This window comes from Xiphophorus maculatus, chromosome 11, assembly GCF_002775205.1.
Source record: "Xiphophorus maculatus strain JP 163 A chromosome 11, X_maculatus-5.0-male, whole genome shotgun sequence".
NCBI classification, from domain to species: Eukaryota; Metazoa; Chordata; class Actinopteri; order Cyprinodontiformes; family Poeciliidae; genus Xiphophorus; species Xiphophorus maculatus.
In genome coordinates this window covers 17,865,056-17,882,041 of record NC_036453.1, presented here as the reverse complement: position 1 = coordinate 17,882,041, position 16,986 = coordinate 17,865,056, and the positions used below count along the sequence as shown (strand labels likewise).

Sequence of the window (16,986 nt, the reverse complement as noted above, 5' to 3'; positions counted from 1 at the left end):
GTGATAATTTTTATTTATTTGCTAAACTTTTCAACATTCATCCAACAACACCAGATATCAACAATAGACCATCACTTTCATAAACTCCCTTGGAATATAAAGATTTTTTTTTCTCTTCATTACAAGGAACAAATCATAAAAGATACAAAATACAAGTACAGAAGTACGGTAGACCAGGAGACAATGCCAAGACCTTACATAAAAGGATTGTATCTAAATACAACAGGAAAACAGTGCGTCATCAGAAAACACAGGAATTGATGTAAATTGATGATAGGTGTTTTTCTTTTTCTTCCTTTTTTATAAAAACCATGTTAATGTGGATAAAGTAAGGAGAGTAAACAACATCAAGGTAATCCTTTCATCTGGATTAAATACGTTTTTCTTAACATTGTTCATTCAAACAGGCAATTTCTAGCCTAAACGTTGAGTATGGAGCACAAGATTCCCTTTGAACATTAAATTAAGACAAAGAAAGACATAGCAAGAGTGAGGACATTACGAAAGTCCAGCAACAAAATGTTCAGTGTCCTCAGATGTCCATAGTGCAGATCTCCTGCCTGATAGTCCATCTAGCTTCAAATAAGGTTCACCAAACCTTTCCTAAAGACATATGTTCAGGTTCAAGAAGTTTGGGCTTGTGACATGATGCCGCTTCAGACGTACTGCTCTTTGGGGAAAGTATATGGCCCCACTCCAGGCGGAGGAGATGACAAACCTGGCACAGACGGGTATTTAAAGATGGCTGTGGTGTGTGTCTGTGGAGCAAAAGTGTTTTTTGACGGGGTGCTGGCACTGCTGGTGCCCAAGACAGGCATCGTTTGTGAAGGGTGGTAGGGTTGCTGGGGTAGAAATGAAAGAGGGGGGTTGATCGGTGGGGAGTAGGGTTCTGGATAATCCTCCTTGTTACAGGCAAGTCTGTAGCTCACGTAGTCAGCTGTGTTTGGAAGTTCCTCATAAAAGCGTCCAGCATGCTGCAGAGAAGCAAAATCATAATGTTAAAAGTCAAAAACCCATTATCTCTGTGCTGTTTTTCTTTTGATTGATAGTAGTGTTGCAGGAAACCGAGCTATCCTTGAGTTTAACCCATGTGAGATAAAAATTAACCCAGACATATCAAACACGATTTCAAAATCATTATAAACTACTTCAGAAACTTTAATAGAAAGGAACAAAAAATGTTGTAACAGACCAACTCCACAGTGAACTAAAGCATTAAAGTAAACATTAAAATAATAATAATAAAAAAAATACTAGCTGGTAAAGCTATTTACTGATTTCTTTCTTCTTCCTATGAAAAATGTGAATTTTATGGAACATAATGTCCTGTCACATCTGTAAACAACGTGTATTGCTTGTGAAGTGCCTCTGTTTTGTATAGTGTGTGTATATTGGGATTAAAAATGTAAAATTCAGTGTTCAACAGCATTAGAACAGGGCATGACCTTTTACTGAGTGTTTGTTTAAGGCAACTTCATAACAATAGTCCACAAGGTGTTACGAACGAAGTGGTGTTATGTAAGCGGTGTTTAATACACAATAGGTGCAGCTGTAAAGAGCTTGATTAATGTCCAAAATGGCTTTCAGTAACGGAAGTTTTAGTAACATTTGAGTTTAGTGTTGTTTAACCTTTTTGTCCTCATAAAGCAACATAAAAAAAGTAACATTACAGTACGGTTATAATACTGTAGACTGATTCAAAGCCCTGAGATTTGAAAATTTCAAGCACAACATACGGGTTACCTGAAAATCATCTGGTCTTTTTCTGATGGGTTGAGACAGTTTTCTGGATGGTGAGTCACCTCTGATCAAAAAGCATTAGAGAGAGAAAGCAAAACATGTCAAAATTAATGGGAATCGCCTTGAGAAAAAACTAAAATGTAACAATCTGAGATTGCGTTCACATACGAGGAGCTGTCTTTTCTAGTTCTTATTTTGAGCACCAGGACTGTGATAGTAATGCCCATCAGGACGCCAGCAGCCAGTAATAAGGCGATCACACTGATGACGTCTCCTGTTGCAATCTGGGGCAGGGGCTTTTCTGCAAGAACAGCAAATACACAAGTAAAAGTTTTCCAATAGCTATTAGAAAATAAGAGCCCTATTGATAATTCAAAAATTTGAATAAATTTTTTTCTACTTAATATTAAAATACGCATATCCACTAAGTCAGTGTAAAATCTTTACACTCGGCCTCATGCGAACCCAAAACAGTGTACCTCTGAAGCTTCTTCAAGTGCTTTGTTCTTTCTTTCTTTTTGCCAGTGAATTTGTACATTTAAACATATCATAGTTTTTGAAGGACCTAAAAGTAATAAATCAGCTGAATAAAAGACGTACTCTAGCTACCTTACCTAAAACGCTGACTTCGACAAAGGCAGAGCTGGTCCCGATACTGTTGGTCGCGTCACACACGTATGTTCCTTGGACCTCGTATGTGACGGGCCCTTTAAACAGGAGGACGTTGTCTCGGATTTCGACATTGCTCGGGATGGAGCTGTTAACCCTGCAGTCGCAAAAAACATATCAAAAGATGCAAGGTAAGCGTAAAAGCTGGTCTTTAGATAGTCGATGTTGCCTTTAGTTTCAATTTAGAGTAGTATTTAAAAGTGTTAGTTCAAATAAATAAGGAAATGGTCTGACCCAAAGCCTCCTGCAAAGTCACATTTCTATTTATCTCCAACATGACTTAATCAAGAAAATTATAACTGGCTATTGGAAATTTTATTTAAAGGCAAAAACATGCAGGAAGGCTCAAAACCATAATTTTGGATATTGTGTTTTTTTTAAATAAGGAGATTCCTCCACCTGTCCAACTAATCAACAACCTGATGACCGAATTAAGTTGTGGGATAGATTAGTTGAGGTTATTTTGATTTTACTGATGCTGAGAAAATAAATAAGCTTCCCCATAACAACCCATGAGTATTCTGAAAAGTTGAACTTATACACAACATTGTTTTTGTCCATCGCATCACTATGTCTGCGATGTGTCAGGTAAATCTATCCTGGCATTAATCTGGTAAGGAAACAAATGTGATTGTTCAAAGAAAAAAACTAAATCTGTGTAAGTGAACTCTTACAGTCTCCACTGGTACAGAGAGACGACTGGATTGGCGTCGGCTTGGCAGCTCAACTGGACGTTCTCTCTGTTCAGATACCAGTTCCCATCAAAACCATCAATCATCACATTGGGCTCATCTAGAGAAGAGGAAGCAATATCAGTTAGGTTAGCCGTTATTTCACCAGGCAAAATGTTAAGTATAAATAAAATAGACAGGTTAAAGCTGCAGGTTTGTTTTTGTTTTTTTTACAGAGCTAGACCATCTGCTCCAGCTGGCTTTTTAGGATCCAAAGAAAGCAATTCAACTTTGACCTCTTTGACATTTGAGATTCAACAGGTAAATCAGACACGATATTGAGTTCAGCATTAAACAATGGTTGCAAATACATCAAAATGTCCAGACTTTTTGAAATACTGGTTAAAAAGATCTGCCACGTAAAGTTTGTCAGTAACCACAATATTATCTGATTTGATAGCTAATAGTTCATCATTTATTTTCTAACTGCTTAGCTGTTTTCCAAAATAAATGGGAATTTGAATTCCACCTGTGTTGCTCATTGACATAATACCTCAGTTGCCTTATTTCTAAATTGTTGAAAAGAAAGTCTCATTATAATTCAGATTTTCTGGCTTTTCTTTTTTTGCCTTAGGTGTAAGGCCAGGTCTTGGGAGAACACAGAAAGTAGCTTGATAAAATGGCCCTTAGAAATGCAAAATGATCACTATAATAATTTTAAAAAGTGCCAGGAGAATGCAAATAGGAAGAATTTGCTAAGATTACCTCAATCAATGATTCTTAGTCTAATCTTTTTGAGTCATACAGTGTTAGTTGGGATTCAAATTGGTGAAGATTTAGAGAATTATATAGTTTGTGCTTCTCACGAATGACTTACACTGGATATCAAGAGTGACACTGTCCGTGTAGACCTCCTCATTGTAGGTGGTGACGCAGGTCAGTGTCTCCCGGTGGGTTTCCCTGCTGGGGACTAAAATGTAGTCGCTCTGAACAGTGAACGTCCCGTCTGAGTTGATGTACTCTCGGGTGGTCACTTCTCCAGGCACCCTCGTCTCCCACCTGTTCCCGCACACAAGACAGACGAATCTCAAAAGACTTGCCATTTAAATCACAGTAAAACTGCAGCAAAAACTTTAGAAAACCATGTATCATTTCCCTTTCGCTTCACATTTAAGACACTACTTGGAAACAGTACTTTGTGTTGGTCTGTCACAATGACAAAAAATGGAGTTTATAGTTAGTTTTTTTTTTTTTTTAGAAAATGTGAAAAGGTTCTAGGAGTATGAACACTTTGGTGAAACACTGCGCATTTCAAAAAAAGAAAGGTTAATTTGAACACAAATACAGACAAACCTAATTGTTCCAGGTGGCTTTCCGTTGGCGGAGATGCAGGTGGCCACTGGAGTTTTTAGGTTTGATGAACGAGCCACAAGTGTAGGCGTGGACAAACTCATCTGGGTTGTTGGGCGAACTGTAGAAATATAAATGGAGATATGTTAATATTCAGTGATGATGCACACGTGTCTGTCAGTCAACAACTTTTTTGCTTAAAAGTTGTTGAGCATACAAGGATTATATACAATAACTATTTATGCTTGGAGAATCCACCAAAAATATTAAAATACAAAGTTTTACCCTTCAAAATAATAGTGTTTTACACTTCAGACACTGAAAGGTCACTCGGTCATGCGCTCACCGAAGACGGTGAGGTTTACGGTGTTCTCCCGGTTTCCTGCAGGGAACGTTGTGTATTCACAGATGTAAGTGGCCTCATCGGAAAGGCGGAGCGAAGAAAAGATGATGGTCGTGTCCTCCAACGTCGGAGTTCGCCGTCTGACTGCTGCGTTCTTGAAGGTAACGCGATCCCTGTAAGGAGGGGCCACAGACACACCCAGCGATGGGTTTGCTATCGCCACATTCTGCTTGGAGCCGTTCGCCAGTTTCTGCCACGTTACCTTGAGAAATTGAGACAAAAATCGAATAGAGTCAAGCAGAAATTTCAAAAAACTCTTTGACAAAAGTAAATAATAAATTATTGTTTTTTCTAAAAAGGACTTATGGTCTTGCTGTCTGTTACCTGAATGGGATAATTATTGAAATGTTTGCTTCTCATTCAGTGTTTTTGTGTTTAGATGCGTGTATTAACTGGACATACCCTTAGAAAGAAAAAAAAAACAACTACAATTTTATTTCAGTGGTGCAGAGCAGCAAAAGCCATTGTAATCTGTGTTGATGACCCATTATTTAATCACTACCTGTTGGTACTTTAAATGTTCTCCATCCGTTATCTGAACACGTTATTTAAATGTTCTCATTAATTTAAAATGTTTCATGTGACTTTAAGAGAAAATCCGTGACACTGTTTGTGAGGCATTTAATTTTAACATGTGTTTGACTGCGTTAATCCAACACTGTTGACGTATACCTGGGAGATTTTAACAGGTGGGTTACTGTTGATGAACCGGCAGCGAAGGTCCACCTTTGAGCCAACATAGCCGGACTTTCCATCATCCATTTCCACTCTCTGTCCGTTTACTTCTGCAAGCAAACAAACGAAACACAAAATGAAGATTTAGCTAATAAATTGCTATGAAATTCACAGCATGCTTAACGTGTGAGCTGAGCTGTAAAAGGTGGTGCATGTTGGCAGAGGTGCAGGTAAACTGCGCCCAAAGGTTGTGGATTAGCTGGAGGTATAAATAAGCAGGATTTGTTTAGTTACTCCTTCTACTGACTTACTGATCTCCTTTAACAAATCCACAGCAGAGCCTCGCCCACTGTACTGAGGCAGCACAAGCATCACGCTTGTTTACTTGTGCCTGTCAGAATCAGTAGAAACAGCTTCCTGTTCAGTTTTTGTGATGGCGGATGGAATTTGTCCTAATTATAATGTGGGTTAAACAGCAAAGTGAGCAGGACTGAACAAAACACAGTGAAACAATTCCTGCTCTAATTCTCAGACATTAATGTACACATTACTCGCAAACATTTCACGGCCACAATTTCAACTTTTCACTGAATAAAACCACATTTTTTTCCAGTGTTTCCCAAAGATCTCTTCTCACCCCGCGAGGTAACTAACCTCAAAAAGTGCCTCGTCTGCCAAGACCTGCGATGTATTTAGCTATTTTAATCCATGTTATCCACACCATCATTTAATGGGCTCTTCCTTCGCACGTCTAAACACCAGGCTCCACATTTCCCTACTATTAATGTTGCATTGTGGGTGTATCTTTTAGATAGTTTAATCAACACACATACAAATGAAAATTATTTATATAAGCTAGCTAGAAACCCAATAAAACAGATAAAGATACATCTTAAACATTCCAACTCTTGTTACAGTGTGTTCAAATAAATGTCCCATTAGTTATTAATGTAATAAATCATGACTTTTTTTTTATTTTGTTTTGATAGTTTCGAGAAAATCTTTTGACAAATACATATAAAAACTACATTTATTTGCACAACATAAAATGACGTTGATTTTCATATTTTCATCTGTATTCGTAGTTCCAGTCAAAAGTGTACATCCAATCACCATGGGAATAAATGTCACATTAATACAACAAGCAAATTCTGGGATATTTTTTAATAAAAGTATGAATTCACGGAGGATAGAAATTTACATACAGATTACTACACAGTTAACTAAAACTACTAATACCCTAGCAAAGGTAGATTTAAAATAATCTTACCAACATTATTTCTGACTGGAAACAATATTAATTTCATGACGAATTAATTTGTGCCTCCACAGAACAATGTTACAACGGGATTTACTGGCATATTCAGTAGAATCTACCTTTATTATTTTAATAACTGCATAGTCTTAATAACTGCTTACTTTGTACATTTAACAAAGTAAGTACAGTCTTTATTTTGAACACATAAAGGACAATTCTATTCTACTACTTATTTTCACATATCTGTGTCTGTTAGAGCTCCGCTTAAGCTTTGTTTTATTATATAAAGCTCAAGTAATGTGGCTAAAATCTCTAACAATAACATATGTTTGTGTGCTTGTTGTTGAGCTGACAGGAGTTGAAATTCAGCTTACATTGGTATATAAAAGCTTTTGTAAGTTAATTTAATTTCCCTATTTTTGAAAGATTTCAATACTATTGCACATTTTTAACTGGACAGGGATACAAACACATCATGAAATCGTGATTCAGAATGTCAGTAGATTAGCCTAACATGATTATTCACAAGCAAACAGAAATACACACATCATATTCAAGATGTATGTGCTCAGATAAGGCTCATTTCTTAGATCTCAGATAGAAAATAACCTTTAAGCAAGTATTAAACATATTTTTAATTGAGCCAAGCATTTATTTAAAAAAAAGATTGTTTTTAATTGTTCTGATGCAAGATGATAATCCTAGATATATTTTATTAGCTGTAAGGCAAAAATCATCATAACAGAAGTAAAAGCTTTAAAACATCAGTCTGTCTGTAGTTAATCTGTGTAATTTATTTCACTTAGTGAATTAATTAATAGGACATAATTGAACTATTCAAGCATATTCTAATTTATTGAATCAAAGCTCAATGTATTTATTGAAATGTACTGAATAGTGATTGAAATGTGTTCTGTGTTTGTGTGCAGCATTGGGAGGAGACATAATAACACTGGGAGCAGTGGGATTTAGGAAATTAAAATGCATATCAGAAAATTCACAGTCCATCTGCTGCTCTACATCTGACATATGGACGTCCAGAGACTGACCCTCGTGACTCGGCCTAAAGCTGAGAGTAACTAACAAGGTTAACTGCAGGCTATGTTAACTACCTCCTAATTGGAACCTATTGCCATCACTCCACCAGTGTTTACATTTAGCTAAACAATGCTAGTGTTGTTTAAAATAGAAGAAAAATAGCAATTAAAGTGTTTAAACCATTTAAAATCAATTCCATTTTGTACTCTAGCCTGAAATCACTAACAACCATGCGCTGACTCTACCACAACTTTTTGTTATTTAGCTTGTCCAATAAATTTCCCATTCAGAAATTACATGCTATGTGATTTATAATATAGGTTAAGCAGGTAAAATAAGTATTGGACTCATCATATTTCTTCTATTTTTTTCTTCTATTGGATTAAAAATGCACACCAGATCTCAGCAAAAACCTAAGAAATCAAATCAGTCCATGAACTTAAGAGGGAAAAGAGAGAGAGAGCAGCAGAGGGAGTTTAGAAATGCACCTGTAAATGTTGCTATTTGTACAGTTTGTCCCTGAGACTTTTTTATGGGAGTCACTTTTGTGTTTTCCAGCTGTGGCACTTTCTGCAACCCTTGGATAGTTTTTCAGCCCATCAGTTATTAAATCAGCTGATATTGATTTAATAATCCTCAGAATCCTTTCTGAATATTTTCTGGATTTGAATACTTCTTTTCCTTCATGTTTTATCAGAATTTCTTGTGTTGTTCCACTTTTTACCCATATTATCATGATTATCATGAAATAATTGTATTGATTTCTGTTTATGTGTGAATTATTTAGGTTGTCTCAATTACCTTGTTTAAACTGTAAAAACATGTTCAAATATTTACCTTCTGTACATGACACATAGAACGCAATCTTAAGATCTCAGAGTCCAAACTGAAAATAAAATCTAGAGCTTTGTGAACTGTGATCTTTTTTGAATATTTTTTCTTGTTTTAGATGACAAGAAAAGACAAACAAGTTGAAAAGTTTAACAGTGTTTGCACAAGGCTGTAAATCTTCATTTATCTATCAATAGCTACTACCAGAATCCCGGGAAGACAGGTGGTTAAAAACTCTTTACTGACAGCAAATGACCTGCAGTCTCTGTGATAAACTCAGAAGGGGTCCTTGCATGAACTCTTAACGAACTGGAGACTTTTGACTGGGCCAAGATTCCCGAGGAACGCAGCCAGACGCCGCTGTCTGGCTGTGACTCACGTTTGCAGCAGTGCTATGAGGTGGTTGAATATTTTGGAGATTGCAGGAAACATTGTGAGTAATATTAAACTAAAAATTCAATGAACAGATTTTCTGGTGTTTACATCAAGTGTCATTTTCATCCTTCCCAGTCTGAAAAGATTAAATATTTAGACCAAACCAACATGACAAAAAATCCATCACAGCCTAATCCACTTCAAATAAATGCTGCCAGTAAATAAAATCTTCTCTGGAAATGCATTAAATCTACGTGAGCATGACTGGAAACAATCTGAAAGGCAGTATGGGTGCAGTGCAGCACCCATCTACTGCAAGAAAACACTTGTTACAGCATCGATATATATTACATATTAATGGTTTAAAGCTTAACTTTTCACAACAACGTTGGCTTTACTGAATGAAATGTAAATGTACGACACCATTTTGTTAATGGCTAGAAGGGGAGTTAAAATGCAACTTATGTGTAAAATGTTTGGAAGCTTGATATAAACAGGCAAAATTATTGTTAGCCTTGTAGGCTCATTCTCCAACACAGCAAGGAAAAGTAGGTTTGATAAATTAGTTTCCCCCAATTTTTGTTATATTTCAACTTGTATGCATGAAATATAAATACTATTTAAATTGTCATTCAGTAGAGGGAAGATTAGAAAATTAAATGTTTTTTTAACAAAATAAGATTGGACTGGCAGTGTCCGTTATAAAAATAATCAGCTGATCTGAATCGGCAGGCCAGGTTTTTTTAAAGATTGGTGATTGATCAGAAAACTGCAATCAGTGTAGTCTAGCATGAATTCACACCATTTTAAATTCCACTATAATTGGTAAATCAGTCTAAAATATTCTGCCATTAAATAAACAATCTACTTCTCAATCTGAAGTGAGCTCTTTTCTTTTTCTGATGAAAACGTACCAAAATTTCTCCTGACTTCTCTTAACTCACTGGACAAATCGTCATATAAATCTTCACTTTCGAAACTTGCAGCGGATCTGGAGACTACAGGTCGCTACGTCGTGTTTGGCATTGATGAACAAATTAGCGCTCAACTATAGAAAAATCTAGAAGTCTCTAAAATCCCAACATTACTTACTAGGTAAAATTTGTCAAAAAACAAAAATCAGGCTATGTATAACTGTTAAGAATATATAGAAAAAACACCAGTATTTTTAAATAATTTGTCCGGAGGGAAATAAAATATGTCGTAATAGTCTTTGCTTTTCATGACTTTTCTATTCAACACAGACATGGAGAGTCCGCCCTGATGACCTCTGCAACTGAGCTGATTAGGAGCTTAAACTGAAGCTATCGCAAAGAAAGACAACCTTTCTGATAGGTACAGAAAGCCTCGTTTCTCCACATCGCTCGCAGCTTCCTCGTTTCAATTGTGTCAGCTCACATTCTTCTATTGTTTCTAGTATGGGAAATGACCTCATCATGTCAATAACCCATAAACAGGAGCATGCTGGCAAGAAAAGGGCTTGGGAAAGAAGCACAACAATAGCAATACTGTTTCCCGCCTGAATGGAACATTTAGGAACAGTTAGAGCAACACAGCATGACGGTGGGGCTTTTTGTTCACATCCTGCACGGATATCCTGCATCTTTCTTTGCTGTTATTTGAAAAGCTAATTTTACCATTGTGTGTATGAATGAAACACTGAGGCAAGTGCAGGTGTTGCGGCTGAAAGTTGTTAAAAATACAACAAAAAGGTCACTTTACTGGGCAGTAAAAAAAAAATCCTTCACCTGATATGTAGTCCAGCTTCTATAAAACAAGATGTGACAGTAATGTTTGAGGTTTGTTTTGCTGGGTTATCGTAAATTGAGATTTGACAGGATAAAATTCACTTCAACAACCAGTAGGGCTGGAATATGAAGAAACGAACTACGATAGAGCTGCCTTTTGTGTTAACAAAGATTTATAAACTTTGTTTGATTTTATCATTATCCATCCATTCCTGATTTTCCATGCAGGACGTACTGTGCTGGTATCCGTCAGCGGTCATTAGGGGAGAGGCGAGGTACACCCTGGAAGGTCGCCACCCCATTATTTTTTCAGCGGATTGCTTAAAATATAATATGTCAAAGTGAAAAAATAACAATAAAGCACTATCCCACTTCCTTTTGTTCTCTTTTAGATGGTATCTAACATGCAACCTTTGTATTGAAGCATCATCTGCTTTCAATTTTACATTAAGATATCAGAGATATTTCTGTTTTTCTATCTTCCACACACATCACAGCTTAAGTGTGTAACTCTTGCTGTCATGAAAATCTGCTGCACAAGTTACAAAAGTATTAATCCTGTCCTCACTCATAATTTGTTTTAGCATACTACTTCTCAGAGTGGTTGAGAGAAAGCACTCAAAGTGAATTTGATGGGTTAGTAAATGGGACTGAAACACAACAACCCACCTTATACTCAGTTTAAGGTTAGGGGTGAGACGCAGTTTTAGTAATGTTTACACATAACTATTTTCAAGTAATTTCTACTTCTGTAAGTTGTTCTATATCATACTTAACTATCCTCAAGAAGCCGCCTGTGACTCGGTTCCTAAGATAAGAAGACATGTGATACTCTGGGTTTACAAGAATGAGACGAGATTTTAGAAATACTTGTTTTAACAAAAACTAAGACTCTTTTTTTGTTTGTCACAAACAGAAAAAAAAAATCACAAATCTAAGAGCTTACAGTTGTAAATCTGGCTTTTTTTTTTTTTGACAAAACTGCAAACATTTTTGTCTCAAAATATACTTCTCTTCAAAATGGCTTTCATTTTAAAATTTCGTCTGTAGTTATACTTTTGCTAACCCTTTGCTCAAATGAATATCAGACGAAAACAATGATGGCATGTGATGGATCAAAAGATTAAAAAACGTTCACAGAGAGAGAGAAAGAGAAGAGGGCAGATTAACTGTTTAATCTTTCTGTCATAGAATCTGTGATTGATCGGGGATTACATGCCCCGTCTGCGTTTTGAGGTTTGTGATCACGGATGCTGAAAAGTCTGAAAACTGAAAAGGCCCATAGTATTTACCGTTCCTTGACAAAAGTTGTCATATATTCTGGTGATTTATAGTGTTATGAGTATTATTAGTATTTATAGTCTATTTATTAGTATTAGTATTTATTATTTATTAGTATTTACAGTGTATTTGCCCTTTACGGGGTTTTTTTCTGTTTTTGTATCTTCGCCAGACTTAAATGTTTCAGATCACAAAACAAATTTTCATACTGAATATAGAGGACCTGACTACATACAAACAGCAGTTTTCATATGATGATTTCATTCATTGATGGGGGAAAAAGCTCAACCTGGACAGTGTTTGAGCTTAAGTTGATCAGAATTTCCTGGTAGAGAGTAAAATTCCTGGTAACATTAAATACAGACGGTCATACGTGTCTCCATGTACGTAGAGAAACAACTCCATACCAAAGTTACAGCCAGAATGTTTGACATTTTATTTATTTTTTTCTGAAATGTTGCTTAAATGTATACCAGATGGAATGGTATACATACCTCCTAAACAGTTCTGCTTTTTCTTGTACAACAACAGAAGATTATTAAGATATTTTAATACGAGTGTTCGATGGAAGTCACTTTTCCCCAGCCTCTTTCTTTTGGTTGAATCATGAACACTCATGAACCTCTCATTTTTCTGTGACCTCCTTGATGAGTTGTTAGTACATTTTTGGAGTAACTGTGGCAGATTGGCCACTACTGGGAATGTTCACCATAAGTCCATGTTTTCTCTTCTTGTGTGTAATGGTTCTCTATGTGGTTCACTGGAGTCTCAAAGCTTTACCGATGGCTTTCTAACATCTGCAGACTAATCAGTGTTGGTGACATTGTTTATCATCTGCTTTTGAGCTTTAGTTCAGGGCATAACATGTTGCTTTCTTCAGATCTTTCAGCCAAATCCATGATGTCAGTCAGGATATGTTTACCTGATTTCTCAATTTTACAGATTCTACAGTTCAGGCAGAAATCACTCCTGGTGAAATAATTACTTGAACATTAACTCAGGTTGGTTATTAAAATTTGCTTGATGATTCAAAGAAAATTTTAACAAAAAAAAAAAAACTGAATACAGTTTTCTCACAGTGCTGCATTGCCACTGAAACCAATTCTGCCCTTGTTTTTGATCAGAGTCAGTGCACACACGTGTCTTCACGCGTGTGTATGTGAGTTTATGTGGGTGCGTAATCTCCGTGGCAGGAACGTGGCGAGTACGCTTGGCCAGCGTTCAGCAGGCAGCTCACAGGATTATGGTGACTGCTGCATGTGTGGCTGAGACATAACATGAGAACACAAAAGGCAAAAAGGAGACGGGATGAGGAGAAACGAAGAAAACACCCGGGGAGAAACTTTACCAGACTGAGGGGGCAAACAGGCAGAAAGATGGTTTCAATCTGCACACTCCGGAGAGAGTGGAGTAAAAAGGAGGGAAACAAAAGGCAGAGCAGACAGAAGGAGCGTGTTTGTGCGGGATTATATCTGTAGAGTAGCGTCTGTGTGTTCCAGCTGTGGGCAGTGGATTACGCAGAAATGCATGAGGCTGTCTGTTCGTCTCATTCAGCCTTTTCTGCGTGCCTCCCTGCTGGGGATTTCAAAGTTTTAATGCAAGAGGAAAAACAAAATAATCGATTGTGATAGCACTCATCACTAATCGATGCCAGGTGGCCCCAGATCACACCGACCCGCTCCAAAACATCCACAGAAAAATACCCAGCAGCAGCAGCCAGCAGCCCTGGCAACAATCTTGTTGCCACTTCCTGCACAGCTCTAATCCAATGCTGTGTCCTTCAACATGACAATCGTATGGCACACACTACTGGTATGAACATATGTGTGCACAGCAGCAAGTTACTGCCCAGCTTCCAGAGAAAGCTTTTATTATTCTGAGAAAGGAAAGGGGGAAAAAAGCAATCACAGCTGATGTCACAACATCTCCCTCCATGTAAGACGCAGCCACAGATCGAATGCCAGCTTTAATGTGTGGCCCAAGCTTACAGTGATTACACTGCTGCACCTGTTACAGCGGCCATGAGTTGGTCCATTCATTCACACACACAATAAACCTCCAGACAAACACATCTACGCCGTCTAAACCAGCACTCACTTTAGTTTTTCTGCTTTTCTTTAACTGCGGTCAAGTTCAGGCGGACAATATGTAGGTCCTGCTGAGCAGCTGGTTATTATTGAGTGTAGTTTGAAATCTTAAATCCTTTAGATTGGAAGAGTCTGATGCAGGTTTGAGTTGAAAACGGAAGAGCTGTGCATGGTGTGGCGTCTGAGTTAAAATAATACAAGCTTTTGAAAATTCGTAGTAAAACTGGTCATTGTGATAGAGGCAGGAAATAAAATCCTTTTGGGAGTGAAAAATATAAATATTCAGATGGAAAAACCCTAAACGGCTCAATGACAGATGTCAAACTCTCTGGTTACCTGTTGCATGGGGAGGTTGACGTAACTTAAAATCTACGCCAAAATGTGTCAAAAATGGTTCATTCGCCACTTTTTATTTTTGTTACTGGTGAACAAAAATGCATTACTGTAGATATTTAATATTAATATTAAACAGAGCAGTATTGTGGTATTTTTGCTCAATCCCAAATGATCCATGTTATCATGGTACAGGGGACAGGATAAGCATATGCAGACAACATTAAAGAAACAGGAAGCAACTATTTGATACAGGATCAGATTCAATGTGAAGAATGAACTAACAAACCCCTAAACAAAGGGAGGCAAAGGCACACCATAACAGAAACCAGAAAATCATTATGAAGCAGAGATAAACATGTGGATCTGACAAATACACATAAAGGAAACCGGGACTGTAAATCCACACAGGTGTGCTGGCAACAAAGCCAGAAGTGAGACAAAAAGGCAGGAAGGAAGACTGACAAGGAACCCGTATTGCGGAATAAAACAGGGAATGACTGGCACAAGCTGAACAAAATGAAACCCAAAAGAAACATAAAACAATGTTGACAGAACACAACATGCAGAAATGTCCGGATAATCAAATATTTCTCTTTCCTTAAATTAAATGTCCATTTATTTAGTTATGCCAAGGAGCCATCGTCCTCACACCTGCACCAATGTGCCTTGGCTGCTAATGATCATGCTGCCAGTTCATTGATGTAGATACTTACCACTGCAGACTGGGAATAAACCACAGCATCTGCAATTGTGAAAATCCTTTCACCCCATAATCTAGTCATCAGACGTTCTCAACGTCAGTCAAACCGTTTTTACTTGGCCAGTTTTTCCTGCTTGAAACACATCATCTCTGAGAACGAATGCTGCCTGAAGCTATCCCACCAAAGGACAGAAAGACATCCACTTCACTTGTCAGAGGTGAAAATGTTATGCTTGATCTGTGTTATATCATTACAGTAAAAAAATAGCAAGTAAGAACAATTTATTTAATATTAAGTCCACATTTTTTATGCTGAGGATGAATTACTCATATTTCTTTATCTCTTTATGTAAATTTTACTCTTTCATTACTTGTACTTTTACTTAAGCAAAATACACAAACAGAAGCCTAATTTTGGACTGCAGTGTAACATTACATTGTTGCCACTTAGGCGTCAGTTTCACTAAATTACATTTACACTTGAACATGTGTATTTAAAAATGTTTATAAAAGTGTCTATGATTTGAGTTTTCCATATTAAGAGGAGACTATCAGAAAAAAAAAAAAACAAGACATCACTACTATGTTGTCACAGGAATTAAAATGAACATTTGGAATGAATTAAAACACAGGGGTCCGATAAATCTTAATTGGTGAATAAAAATGTTTTAAATATCGCCGCACAAAGTACTCAATGTGTGAATACATGAAACTTCAGATACGTTAAGAAGTGATTTTTTTTTCTTTCTTTTTGTTAAATCAACCTTACCTGAAATAACACAAGTAGTCACAAAGAATATCCACAGTCCAGCCTGTTCCATGTCCTGAACACCGTTGCCAGTTTCTGTCTGTTTAAATCCCTAGAGTAACCTTCTCCTCTTGGCTCTTGGAATAGTAATTGTTTTTTTTTGTTTGTTTGTTTGTTTGTTTTAAAGTAAAGAAATAGACTCAGCTTCAGCACCAGAGTCCGTTCGTGTGTGTCACAAGCCGTGCGCAACCTCCAACTGGTCAGTGTGACCTGTGGCACTTTTTCTTTCTGGCGCTCAGCGTGTGGAGCCGGAGCTGCAGCGGTCTGAGGCTCGGCGGGGATAAAGCCGCTTAAACGCGTGGGCAGATTATTTCCGAGATAGACTACCCCCAGCCCCGACCGACAAACAGCCTGTGGGGGCTGAGCCGAGCAACCCGGGCAGCACAGGGCGCCTCTGTAGAGAAATTAAAAGTTGTGATCCGAGGACGCAATTAACAGTCCGGACAGGGACGGAGCTACGGACTTTAAGGCTGTCAATGAAGGGGCCCCCTTTACCTGAGCTTCAATTGGATGTTTATTTTATGAAGTACAAAAATGTATCTGTAATAAAACATTATCTCATAATAGGCCTCCATAATTTATGTTTTCCTTAAAAATTTTATTTTATTTTTTTGCATTTTTGTATCCTATTACATTACAGTTGGATTTTTACTAGTTGGACACTAGTCTCCAGGGGCGCAACGGCATACTTTCTGAGGCTTTGGTGGTTTGGTAGAATTAAATCAACACTTTATTTGGTCCGTCTCAGAATTGGTGTTAATTATTATATATAAGTTGTTATAAGTGATTGAGTAATTCTTAGACTCGAAAGAGTTAAAACTACTCTACTATATAAATATATTTTGGATGAACTGAATATTTTTTTAGTTATTCAGTATTATGCAATAAACTTGATACAACGTTGTTTGGTATTGTACGCTGATTAATTAAAATGGCTGCATTGGTTACACTCGAGGTTTTACACTCATGAATCCAAAAGATGGGTTTCCTGTAAAAACCATGTCTGCTTTCACATT

At 37.2% G+C, this 16,986-nt stretch overlaps 1 protein-coding gene across 1 annotated transcript; it reads right to left on the bottom strand.

The window, feature by feature from the left end:
• On the bottom strand, positions 1-16,332 carry LOC102238052 (nectin-1-like). The gene is made up of 10 exons (XM_014471325.2): positions 15,932-16,332; positions 5,506-5,618; positions 4,777-5,035; positions 4,434-4,551; positions 3,958-4,139; positions 3,084-3,201; positions 2,355-2,506; positions 1,909-2,041; positions 1,744-1,804; positions 1-974 (listed from the first exon to the last, which is right to left on the bottom strand). Exons 1-10 carry the CDS (start codon positions 15,981-15,983, stop codon positions 657-659), a joined length of 1,506 nt encoding a protein of 501 aa, XP_014326811.2. The 5' UTR covers positions 15,984-16,332; the 3' UTR covers positions 1-656.
• Positions 16,333-16,986: the final 654 nt, after the last annotated feature.